We start from the raw sequence: 12,681 nt of genomic DNA on the forward strand, positions 1-12,681 counted from the left end.
TATGAGCTTAAATACAACTGAAACTCAATTATAAAAACTTGAGGCTGTTTTTAAAAAGGTTATTCTTTTTTAACACAAGAGGCACAAGTGATGTATGAGTCTAAGGAAGACACAACAGGCCTAACATGAGCTCACAGAGACGATAGGAACCTACACAATACCTGTACAGGTTCAAGCCAGATGGGGGTCCCACCCCTGAGAGGGAGAAGAACACATAGGGTCCCATCACTAAGAAGGTACTCTGTAATTGAAACCCATTGGCAAAGGAAAAACCCAGTTTTCTCCAATGGAGTCTCCCTGAGTATATCAATCACACTTTAGGTCAGGCTGTATGCTAAGGGGCATTTGGCCAACACACACACACACACACAAAAAAAAAAAAACCTCAATAGTATTTTTGTAGGCTTTTAAAAATACTTGCTTTGATTATTTTTGTTTTGCTTGGTCTTTTGCTTGTTTATTTTAATTTCCCTTTTGTTGTTTTGTTTGTGAACATTCATTCTGTTGTGTGGTTGCGAGAAATAGGAGGGGGGAAGATGATAAAAATATATTGTGTGAAAACGGTGTTCAATAGAAAAAGATGTGTGTGTGTGTGTGTGTGTGTGTGTGTGTGTGTGTGTGCTCGCGCGCTCAGGATTATTGGCAACTGGAGAGAAGGAAGGACAGACTGAATCTGGGCTAGGCAGCAAGTGCCTTAACTCACTGAGCCGTCTCACTGACTCTTCCTCTTTGTTATCTTTTGGAAAAACCCTTCTAACATGAAAAACAGCCTATATGAAAGTTAACTTTTTATTAGAACTTGCAAGATTAGCCAAATTTAGACTTTAAACAGAATTTAGATTTTTTTTCGTTTTGTTTTATTTCTATTTGTTTTTCAAGACAGGGTTTCTTTGTGTAACTGTGGCTGTCCTGGAACTGTATTTGTAAATCAGGTTAGCCTTAAACTCAGAGATCCTCTTACCTCTGCCTCCCAAGTGCTGGGACTAAAAACCTTAGATTGCTTTTAATAGTATGTATGGGTGGCTAAGTTCAGGTCTGTGAAGATGTCCCTGGAATCCAGAAGAGAGTACTGGATACCCTGGGGTAGCAGGTCCTCTGCAAGAATAATAGGAGCTCTTAACTACTGAGTCATTTTTCCAGTTTCTGGATTATTAATCTACCTTAAACTTACGTGTATGAGCATGTTAATATATGCATGTGGACAAATTAGGGCCTGCACATGCTATGATTTAAGTATGTCTAAGTTCAGAAGACAACATACAGGAGTCATATTTCTCCTTTCACTATGTGTGTCCCAAGGCTCAAACTGAGGTTACGAAGCTGGGGAATAAGCACTCTCTAAGACCATCTCACTGGCCCATTAAAAAAGATTATAAAAAAAATAAAAGTACCCCTGTCAGTTTTATTTTATGTTTATATATGGGTATTCTGCCTGCATATATGTTTATGCAATGCCTGTGGAGACCAGAAGATGACATCCAGATCCTCTGGGACTGAAATAACAGACAGTTGTGAACTGTCTTCTGGAAGAGCAACAAGTGTTCTTTAACACTGACCTATCTATCTAGGCCCCTATACAAGTTTTTTTGTAGATTTATGTTAAGGCGATACATGATTGAACAGGAGAGAGAAAGGCAGGAGGCAAGGAGAGATTCATAAAAGAATCAAGATAAACTTGGGAGGAGGATCTAGATCCAGGTGGACTTAATTGGCAATAGGTAGATATGAATATTTTTAAAGGTTTCTATAGGTCTTTTTATCTCATATAGAAGGGCAGTTTGTATCTTTGTCCATTGGATGTAATCTTATTGTGTAGAGGGGGTTTGTGGATGGAGAATTTTATAAACCTGTTTGATAATCTATCAGGTTTGGTTTGGAGTCATGTCTGTGCTGGGCATGGAGAAATGGAACATGCTGGGACAGTCATATCCACCTGGGAACAGAAAAGCACAGGGCAGTGGAGTGGAGTGGACCGCGCCTGAGTTCTTAGAGATGGCCTGGAGTGGCAAGTGGTGTGGGGACTGAATGTGTGTGCTGGACTCCGTTCTAGCACGGAGTCCACAGAGTGAGACTGCAGAGGTCAATAAAAGGTTAAGCCATCCTTTAAATATTTACCACAACATGTGGCACCCATCGTGAGACAGGAATCTATTAAAAGGTTAAGGCTTCAGCCTAAGAGAAAATTTTATTTTCTAAGTAAAAAGGGGCCAGTGCTATGAGTCACGTGATGTCTAAAGCACAAGAACCTTAAGCAAAAGAAACAGAGACAGCCTTTACTGACAGGCTTTGGGTGTTCTGCTATGAAAAGACAGGCAACCACGCACACAGAAAAAAGAGTGGGGACTGAATGAGTGTGCTTGGCTCTACACTAGAGTGGTGTCCCCAGAGTGAGACTGCAGGGACCGATAAAAGGCTAACAATCCATTTTAATATTTACTACAACACTTTTTAAAGTAATAAATCAAAGCTTGTAAGTTTCAAAACCAAAGAAAACATCCTGATTGAAAGAAATATGTAATAAATGGTATGGTTTTTTAACACTAATAAACAAAAGCAAAAAAAAAAAGAATGAAAACGTAACTTGGGCTGCTACAAAGCTTTGTAAATAGAAAACTAATAAATACTGCTAAAATAGAAGAATACAAATTATAAAATTAAGCTTTTGCTTACTCGTCGTCTGGGTTGGGGGAAGCCATCTCTGTGTCTTCGTCTTGTTCGAGAACGTGCCTGGATTCCCTGTGCTTTATTAAGTGGATCAAAAGATTCTGTAAAAACCAGCAGAAAGCACAATGTGAGGTATATAACACAAAGACTTAAAGAGAAACCAGAAAACAAGTATTAGTAATCATCAATCTAGTCTCTGTGATAAGAGAACATCTCATATATTTAATATAAACAAAGAATTTTAACATATGAATAAAACATTTTTGAAAGGGAACTTCAAAAATGGTTACTTTTGAAAAGGACTTTAAAAATTGCAAACAATAAAATAACCACTTACAAGAACCTTGTAACAGATATTCACATTTATAAAGGCAGAAAACTCTTGTGCCCCAAATAATCCCTAACACTTCACAACTGCTCAATAAAGCAAACTTGGAGCCCTCCCCATCTTCTGAAATAGATGACCTTCAGTAGTCTAAGCTATACAAACCTGAGGGAAAATCTGCCTCCAGATCCTGTTCTGTTTCCCCTTTTGAGAACTGTTTCAGTTCTGAATCAGCATCTTGCACAGCATTCGACTTTAAGGCGTAATGATTCAGCTCTTCTTCCCAGCTATGCGGCGTTGATACTGCCTCTGACTCAAGATCACCGCTATATGTACTTCCTTGGTCTAAAAGTGAAGAAACCAAACATGCTCTCTTGACATATTTAGAAACTCTCCTAAACTCCTACATCCAAAATATCCAAAATATGGTTAGAAGATAATTATTAGGACGCAACTAACAAAGTAACTGTGGTTGGAGAGAGAACATCACCAGTAGAGTATTTCTTCCTATGTAAGCAAGAGGATCTGAGGATCTGAGATTGATCCCACAACCCATTTAAAGAAGAAAGAAAGAGGCATGATGTCAGGATGTAATCCCAGCACCTGAAACAGGTGAAGTCCTGGAATTTGCTGGACAGCCAGACTAGCCTATTTGGCTAGTTTCAGGACAGTGTGGTGCCTGAGGAAAAATACCCAAAGATGTCTTCTAACCTTAATACACATCAATCACATACACCCATAGCTACATTTACTTGTGCAGTTTTCTGACATGGATGCTTCTGTGAGGTAGCAACACACACACACACACACACACACACACACACACACACACACACACACAAAAGGCAATGAATCAAGTAACAGCTTCACAGAATTAGATTCGTATTCTTAGTAAACACTACAATGCATTATCTCAAACTTTAAAATATCCGAGGTACTTTTTATTATTTGCACTACAAATCAGCATGACAGTCAATTCATGTCCCTCACAAACTAGGTAAAATTATAAAGTACTAAGCCCAAACTCTTATGAGTTTCTATTGTTAGCAGAGAATAGTAATTCTAAAAACTAAAATATATTAATAACTACAAACCTTTTTCAAATATCTTGGTGTCTAGAAAGAGTTCTTGTTCAGAAGTTTGAGATTCTAAAGGAAAAAAAAAACAAATCACAAATAAAATGACATCTTGGTAAGTACTATTCAACAGGCTTCTAGGCACACAGACTTCTCTCCATAAGGCCTGCTCCATTAGATATTGAAACACCAGATACTGAAAAGCAGTTTGGTCATTCACATTGTCATCAGTGTTAACCTTTCTGGACACCATGTGAAGCCACAGTAAAAAGGGCTTTAAGTTTTCACCCCGTGTTGTCTTCCCACTGGAAATCCTTTCATACTATTACACTTCCATACAAAACTGACAAACTGTTCCACTCAAGTAGGCCTTTTCCACTTGCCTCTGAAGGCCATCAGACTTAGAAGTAATTGTTTTGTGACCATCAAGCACACAGAGCTGATAACACAATGCAATGATGAGCAAGATATTTGAAATGAAGTTCAGAAAGTCAACATAGAAAAGAATGTTTTCTCAGCTTACTTAAGAAAACCTTTGGCTTTTGATTTTTTCAATAAAAATCAAAGAAAAAATCAGTCCCAAATCCTTTTTCTCCTTCCCATATTTCTTAGCCATTTCATCTTACTTAAAGTGATTGCAAGTGTTTATCTTGAAGCTAGCTTATTTTCTAAAGCTTTTCTGACTCAATGTACAAAAGCAAAGTTCTCCATCTGTAAACTAGAGAACCCAATGAATGTTAAATAGTAATGTGATAGAAAAGTCACCCTGCCCCGTTTGATACTAATTTTTGGTATTACATTAACAAAACATTACAGCTCAGACTGAATATATCAATCTCTTGCCTCGCCCTCTCAAGTGTTAAAATAATGGGTATTTGTTACCACACTGGCTACAAAAGGCCAATTTAATTTTTTTAAATCATGAATTATCTCAACTTTTAAATTAAATATACTATCAGAAGTTAAAAGCTGTTCAAGCAGAGATAATATTCTTATATTCTAAGACATTCAGTAGCAAATGAGTTAGGATTGTAAGCTAACACATTAAAGTGAAACTACGTAAGAAATACTGACATTAAGGTGACACTATGTACAAATTTCAAATGTGTTGGCCCGTTAGGAGCACATTATGTTCTTGCAGATGCCCTGAAGCTAGAAACTGATCCTAGTACCCACACTAGGCAGCTCACAGATGCTTATAACTCCACCTGCAGGGGATGCTCCTGACCTCTTCAAGCATTGCATTTAAGTGCACAAACCAATACATAAGACATAAACATACACACCTGCACATAATTAAAAGCAACACAAATCTTAAAAGACCCAAACCTGATGGCAACGTAACAGCAAAGTTCACATTGTTTCTTAATATGAAATAATGGTGACAATTTTTTCCAATTACCTATTATGCAAAATCAAACCCACCACCTAGCTGGACATGCTGGACCACGATGATAATCATAGCAGTGGGGGGAGCAGGGATTGGAAGGATCAGCAGTTCAAGACCAGTTTGGGCCACCTGAGATAACTACTACTAAAAACAAACAAAATCTTCAAAACCTCACTAGTTGTTAAAAATCTAACACTAACTGAATAAAACAAGGGAAAAATGGTATTTGGCTCAAAAACACAAGGAATATTCTTAGTTCATATATGACATATGAAAGCAACTTTATGTTTCACATTTTGACAACTATGCTTTTTCTACTTCTTCCTGTAATCGCAAATGAGGAAGGTACAATTAAGGTTAGAAAGCTTTCTGGAATATAGTTCAGTTAAGTTTTGTTTACTTATGTGTTGTGGGGCTAAATTCTGCTATCATTTCCCAGCTATATAACCGATACAAAACTAGCATTCAACTTCAAGGTAAGAAACATAAGGTAACCAATATTCCCTTCACAGGGTGGTTATGAAGACTAGATAGAGCAAAACACACAATACACTAGGACTTTGTCTAGGCTGTGAGAAACACACATGAATACACATCTATTATCATCATCCTTATTCTAAACTAATAGAATCTGCCTTCTCTACAGGTAACTGAGACAACAGGGCTTCTGTCCTATGCTTCTATTTAGCAAACATCAGCATGCAGTTCATTAGTTATTAAGGATTCTTGGGCATGGAACATAGGTTTGAATATAATAATAAAATACGAAAGTAGTACAAAACTTAGCATTACTTCTGATACAAGAAAATGAACAGTGTTGTAAGTGAGCTCAAAAATCAATTTATTTTAAAGATTGCACCAACCTCCCTGAGATAAAGTCTTCTCCTTCTCTTCATCTTCTGCAATCATTTCTGCCATCTCAAGGAGATCTTCTTCAAATGGATGCGTGGCAAGTTTCTCTTTAATGTCTTCAATGCCCTCAGTGGCTTTCTCTTCGTTATCCATAGAGGATGGAATAAACATGGGAACAGGCATCTGAAAGAACAAGGACTGAAAGTTTCTTATGCTGTGCGTGTGTGTCTGTGTGTGTGTGTGTGTATCTGTGTGTGTGTGTGTGTGTGTCTGTCTGTGTGTGTCTGTGTGTGTATGTGTGAGGTATCTTCTTCAGTTTCGTACTATCTTATTTTTATGAGACAAGGTCTGCCACTGAACACAAAAATGGCAGACTGGCTAGACTGGCAGGAATCTCCCCATCTCTGACTTCCAAACACTGGGATTATAGGTGTGTTCAATTATGCCTGGCTTTTATATTAGTGCTGGACACTGAACTCAGAGTTCAGTGGTTTTTGCACAGGAAGTAAGCTGAGTGTGCCATCTCGCCAGCCCAAGAGTTTCTTATATATAAGTACACTGTAGCTGTCTTCAGACACATCAGAAGAGGGCATCAGATCTCATCATTAAAAATGGTTGTGAGCCACCATGTGGTTGCTGAGATTTGAACTTGGGACTTCTGGAAGAGCCGTCAGTACTCTTAACCACTAAGCCATCTCTCCAGCTCAAGGGTTTCTTATACAATAGATTTCTTCTCAGAACCTGTGTAATGATATAAGTACTAAAATAATAGGGGGAGGAAAGAATATTCTCATTGATAAGAATTATGAGTCTTGGTAGTTCATTTTTATTAGACTAGAATGATTAAAATAAAAACCTAAGCCAGGTGGTGGTGGTACACATCTTTAATACCAGCACATGAAAGACAGAGGCAGGTGGACCTCTAAGTTTGAAGCCAGCCTGGTCTACAGAGTACACTTTAAATCTGCAACCAGCCAGAAGTGCCTAGTCACACTGTCTGAAAATCAAGAATAATAATAAAAAAAAAGAAAAAACAACTAATAAGTACTTTTCTAGACATAATCCTACAACATAAAAATCAATTTTATTTCAAAACTGTCAATATATTTAAAAGAAAGTAAGAAATAATGACAGAATCTTCTTTTACCTCTGCTACAGTTTGGGACTCAATTTTTATTTTGTCATTATTATTAGTAGTAATATTACTAATATTAGTACTATTGTTATATTTTAGTATGTATTTGCCATAGTCAGAGGTCAATGTACGAAGTTGATCCTTCTACCTATATGTAGACTCTATTAATTGAATTCAGATTATCAGACTAGCAAAGCTGGACACCAAGCACCACTACCAATTCAACCACCTTTCTGGCCCAGAATTCAGAATTATAACATATACAGTTTTGATTTTTCTTTTCTATTTGAATAATCTCAAAACTAACATTTTCTTTAACTGCTTTCAGACTTACTTTATGTGTATGAACTTTCCCTACATGTATGTCTTGTGTACCACATACATGTCTAGTGACCACAGAGGTCAGAGGAAGGCAATAAATCTCCTGAAACTGGAATTACAAATAGGGGAGCCACTATATGGGTGAAATGTCTCAATCCCAGGTCCTCAGACTCTCCAGTCCTTGTTTGGGTTACATTGAGGCAGAGATTCGCTGCAGCCAAGACTGACCTAGAGCACACTATGTAGTCCAGCCTGACCTTCAAGGAGGACAGAAATCCTCCTTCCTCAGCCTCACAAGTACTGGGATTACAGGTGTAAGACACCATGCTACATCTTAACACTCTTTCAGAAGATAAGTATGAGTAAAGAAAAATGTTTGCGTTCTCTAAAATAAGTAACAACGGCAGTATGACAGCAGCCAGCAAAAATTAGGTATATTTTACCAACAAGTATGACATTTTATTACACAGCTGTAAAATTTTAAATGAGAAAAATGCAAGCTAAATTAGATTTAATCTCTCAATGATTACTCACAGGAACTGGAATCCCAAAGGGGACAGGAGTATACTGGGTGTAAAGATGAAGAGGGATAGGAACAAACACTGGCACAGGGACTGGTACCACCATAACCTGGGGCTCACTTGGAGTGTCTTCTAATGAAAAAAGCACAGACAGAAAAAAATGGGTTAGAAATAACTTAGTGAAATTCCAACTTGAAAGAAGAGAATTTGCTCCAAGCAGTGGTTATACATCTTTAATCCCAGCACTTGGGAGCCAGAGACAAATGGATTGCCCTTTTAGGCAAGCCTGGTCTATATTGTGAGGACAGACAGGGCTACACAGAGAAACCCTGTCTCAAAAAACTAAATTTGGAAGGGAAAGAAAAAAAGAATTCAAAGTCAGTCAGATTTTAATGCAAGACAAGCAAAATAATTAAAGTATTAGATAATTTTAAAAAATTATTCCATATACTGTTCTGAGAAAAGGTTTTTATTTTAAAGATATGACCCCCAAGAACAAAAGCAACAAGATACAACTGGCCCGAGACACTATACCAAATTCAAAATGTTATATACAGAATCAATCTGAGAGCTAAGAGAAAAGTTACAGAATGGCAAAAATATTTGCAAACAAGATATCTGACAAGAAATCATTATCTAGAATACAGAAGAAATTCAAACAAGTAAACAGCAAAAAACAAAAACAAAATCCTGACTTGTAAGTGGTCAAATGCTCTCACTTTGTCCACATGGTGTGGGTGACTGATGGCAGAACCTTTAGGAGGGGTGAGAGACCAAACTCTTATCAGGAAGTATAGAGGATCAGTTGATCTGTCCTTGGTAAAGAAGAAATCAATTGCTGGTTCACAAAGATATTCACATCTGTGTTACCACACCACAGGGTAAAAAAAACCCAAAAAACTATATCCCCAAACATTGTGTGACATAACCTCCAAAATTAGGTGCTAAATAAACATTTCTGTTTAAATTACCTCCCTTGGGTATTGCATTAAAATGACAGTGACTATGCCAATAAAAAAATTCAATGTTAATAATGGTCACCAGAGAAATGCCTATCAAAATTATAATGACAGGGCTAGATAAGACAGCTCAGCAGGTTAAGTACACTTGCTGATCTTACAAAAGACCTGGGTTTAGTTCTCAGCATGTAACTTGAGTTCCAGAGAACTCAATGCCTTCTTCTGGCTTCTGTTGGCACTTGCATGTACTTGGTGCATATACAGGCAAGAAGGTACACAAACACATAAATAAAAATAAATTTAAAAAATTAAAATAAAGTGTCATCTTATTCCTTTGAGAATGATTACTATCAAAAAGGAAGAAAAAAAATCTTGGTAAGCAGAGAAAGGGGGACTCTAACACTCCTGGCAGGAGTGTTATATGTAGAGCCGTTGTGGAAAATAATGAGAAGGTACTTCAAAATATATGATGAGAATTCCCAGGAACCAACTAAGTTGTCCTCTGACTACTATATGCTCACCATGAAACATGCATGTCCATACAAGTAAGGCAAAGAATGAGTCTTCAACTCTACCAAAAGGAACCTCCTAAGTAGTTTAGGAGGTTAACCTCAGCTAACTTGTTTTACATGTTATTCAGAATCAACAGCCTACAGAATGACAACTTTGCATCCAGAATTCTTTTCTAGTTTAAAAATTCTGGAACTTACAGTTGGCAGCAAAAGAAGCTATCTAAACACAGCAGACAAACAGAAAGATGAAGACTATAAAAGAGCAATTCTTGGGCAACTGCCTTGGGTGTAAAATACAAGTAGAAATATTTTGTCAAAGACTGTATTAAAACTTCTACCTGTTTAAGCACTAAAGTTCAGCTTAGCAAAACTTGAAAAAACTGCTCAGTTCTGACTGGCTGTGTCAAGAATGAATAGACTTCTCTGTCCTCTCAACTCCCAGTTAAAGCTTTTAAAACTCACTAAGAGGGGCTGGAGAGTTGGTTTACCTGTTAAAAGCACTTGTTGCTCAGACTCAAATCACAATATCCACATGAAAGCTCACAAATGACTCTTAACTCCTTTCAGAGAGGATCCAAAGCCCTTTTGACTCCCACGCAGACCAGGTATATGCACACAATACACATATATACATGTAATCAGGGTACTCATACACATAAAATAGTAAAAACAAAGATTCTATAAGAGGGGTATGTCCTGAACTTTTCTCACTAGAGGATTACTGATTACCTTTTACTGATTACTGATCTGTGTGTGCTCTAATCCATTCACAAGATGAAGGTTGTACCCAAAAATTGACAGGCAAAAACCACTGGGATCAGTATCACTCTACCTCAGGTAACTTATAGAACACCTGCAGAGTAGGCTGGCCTAAAACTCAGAGCTCTGTATGCCTCCTCATATATGTTAAGACTGAAGGTATGCACCACCACCCTCAGTGCAACTGACTTTTTTTTTTGAGACAGGTTTTTTTGCTGTCCTAGAACTCACTCTGTAGACCCCTCAAAATCAGAGATGCACCTGACTCTGCCCCAAGTGCTGGGATTAAAAGTCTGAACCACCACCACCAATGCAACTGACTTTTTACGTTGGAGAACAGAGATAGAGTGTTATATGCCAGAAGCAGCGCGCTATCTACATACATACCACTAAATGAACACATACGCAAATGAGAAAATAATATTAATTTGTACAAACTTAATAGCACATTAAAAAACTAATGCATCTCTGAATTCAAATCCTGTCAACATTATTCTAAAGCCTATAGTAAGCCTACAACATTAGTTATTAATAAAAGTTAACTGTGTTCATAGTATAATATAAATTAACTTTTATTTGAGCTAAGTTATTAAGTCTCAGATAGAGAAATACCTTATTCATAGGCAAACTGTGCAAACTACACTGGGAGACCCATGTAAACAGGATACAGTGTACTCAAGTAATCAGATGCTCCATCCTCTTGCCCTAAATAAAATAACAGATCCCAAGAAACATACCTGTCTGGCATTCTTTGTTTTGAGTATGTGGTTTACATGAGGTGGCTTTAGTCTGTGTGATGGGTTTGCACAATAAAGCTTTGTTCTTCAAAAGCCTTGGAGGCTGGGAAGGTGGAAGTTTCAGTGCATCTGTTTGAGTACTTGCCTAGTTTTTAAAAAAGAAAAAAGAAAAAAAATTCAGAAACCGAAGGATTTTTAAAATGTTTTGGGTAATTATAAGAATTTCAAATTTAAAAGACATATCATGGAAATTACATAGAAGAACCAACATGTAAATATGCTAATAAATAAACCAGATGTATCATATGCCTGAAATACTGATAGTAACCAAAGAATATTTTAATTACTATCAACTGACTCGATGTACTTACTATATTTGCTTATCAAGAAAAATACCAATAAGCTTATTGGAAAACACTGATGATCAGTATAATTCGGAGTTTTAAATGAGAACTGTTATTTCCTGACTGACTTGGAGGCTAACACAACACAGTCTTAGAGGATATTACCAACACTCAAAAGTAATTTGAAGGCTGAAACTACGATTCAGGGGTAGAGTTTACCATCACAAAAAAATTAAAAATAAATCAAACATAAAAATTACTCTAGAGAATAGGAATATTTTCAAGAATTATCACTGTTTCATCATGTTTTGGTCATTATTTTTTTCTTTATTCTTCACTTAAAAGACAAGTTAACATTATCAAATGGGGAAAAAAATATACAATATGATTAGTATGGAATGGGAATGAGGCCTAAGTGTGGGTGTTAACATCCCCCAGAACAGTCTCTAAGATCACATGACCAGCCTTAGTACATTTACTTTAGTTATGCATAATTTTTTAAAAAACCTTCAGTAATTAATTACATAAAGGTACCTACCAAGCATTTGAAGAAATAAAAGGATCTAAAAGATCTGATCAGATAATAAAAACTGTATTCATCAACAATTCTACTCCTCAATAGAGTATATTAGCTCAGACCTATATGTAATACATATACATGAAAAATATAACACCAAATTAACTTACATCCCCAATGATTTTTGCTGTTACTGTTGGAACTGCACCTGAATAGAAATTCAAACATAAATTTAGGATTTAAACATCAGTATTAAAGCCAATTATCAGCCTATAAACACTAGTCATGATGATATGTAACTTTCCACTTAATTCAGTAAAAGCAAGCAGTAAACTTCAAAGTATAAAACAAGAAAAAAAGATGGGAAACTTGTGAAGACAACATGGTGCACATTGGTGGTGCTGCAAGCTGCCAGGAGCTACATACAGTTTGGTTTGGGACCCAGGGACAAGGTATTAAGGTGTATATTTTACATCTCAAAGCAGAACTGGCCTCCAGTTTCTCCCAGCATCCCTCAGTCCCTACCTGGAATATACCCTGCCCCAACCCTGAACTTTCCAGTCCAGGAA

General features: G+C 36.9%; 1 protein-coding gene across 2 annotated transcripts in view; it reads right to left on the reverse strand.

The window, feature by feature from the left end:
* Nucleotides 1-12,681, reverse strand: part of ZMYM4 (zinc finger MYM-type containing 4) — a 99,477-nt gene that overhangs the window by 20,587 nt on the left and 66,209 nt on the right. For both annotated transcript variants that reach the window (XM_080921565.1, XM_080921564.1), the window contains 7 exons: nt 12,283-12,320; nt 11,252-11,396; nt 8,298-8,416; nt 6,319-6,490; nt 4,084-4,137; nt 3,155-3,334; nt 2,671-2,765 (listed from right to left, as the gene is read on the reverse strand). In XM_080921565.1, the coding sequence (XP_080777691.1) occupies nt 2,671-2,765; nt 3,155-3,334; nt 4,084-4,137; nt 6,319-6,490; nt 8,298-8,416; nt 11,252-11,396; nt 12,283-12,320 (803 nt within the window). The remainder of the gene's footprint in view (nt 1-2,670; nt 2,766-3,154; nt 3,335-4,083; nt 4,138-6,318; nt 6,491-8,297; nt 8,417-11,251; nt 11,397-12,282; nt 12,321-12,681) is intronic.

The sequence above is a fragment of the Micromys minutus genome (assembly GCF_963924665.1).
Source record: "Micromys minutus genome assembly, chromosome: 9".
NCBI lineage: Eukaryota > Metazoa > Chordata > Mammalia > Rodentia > Muridae > Micromys > Micromys minutus.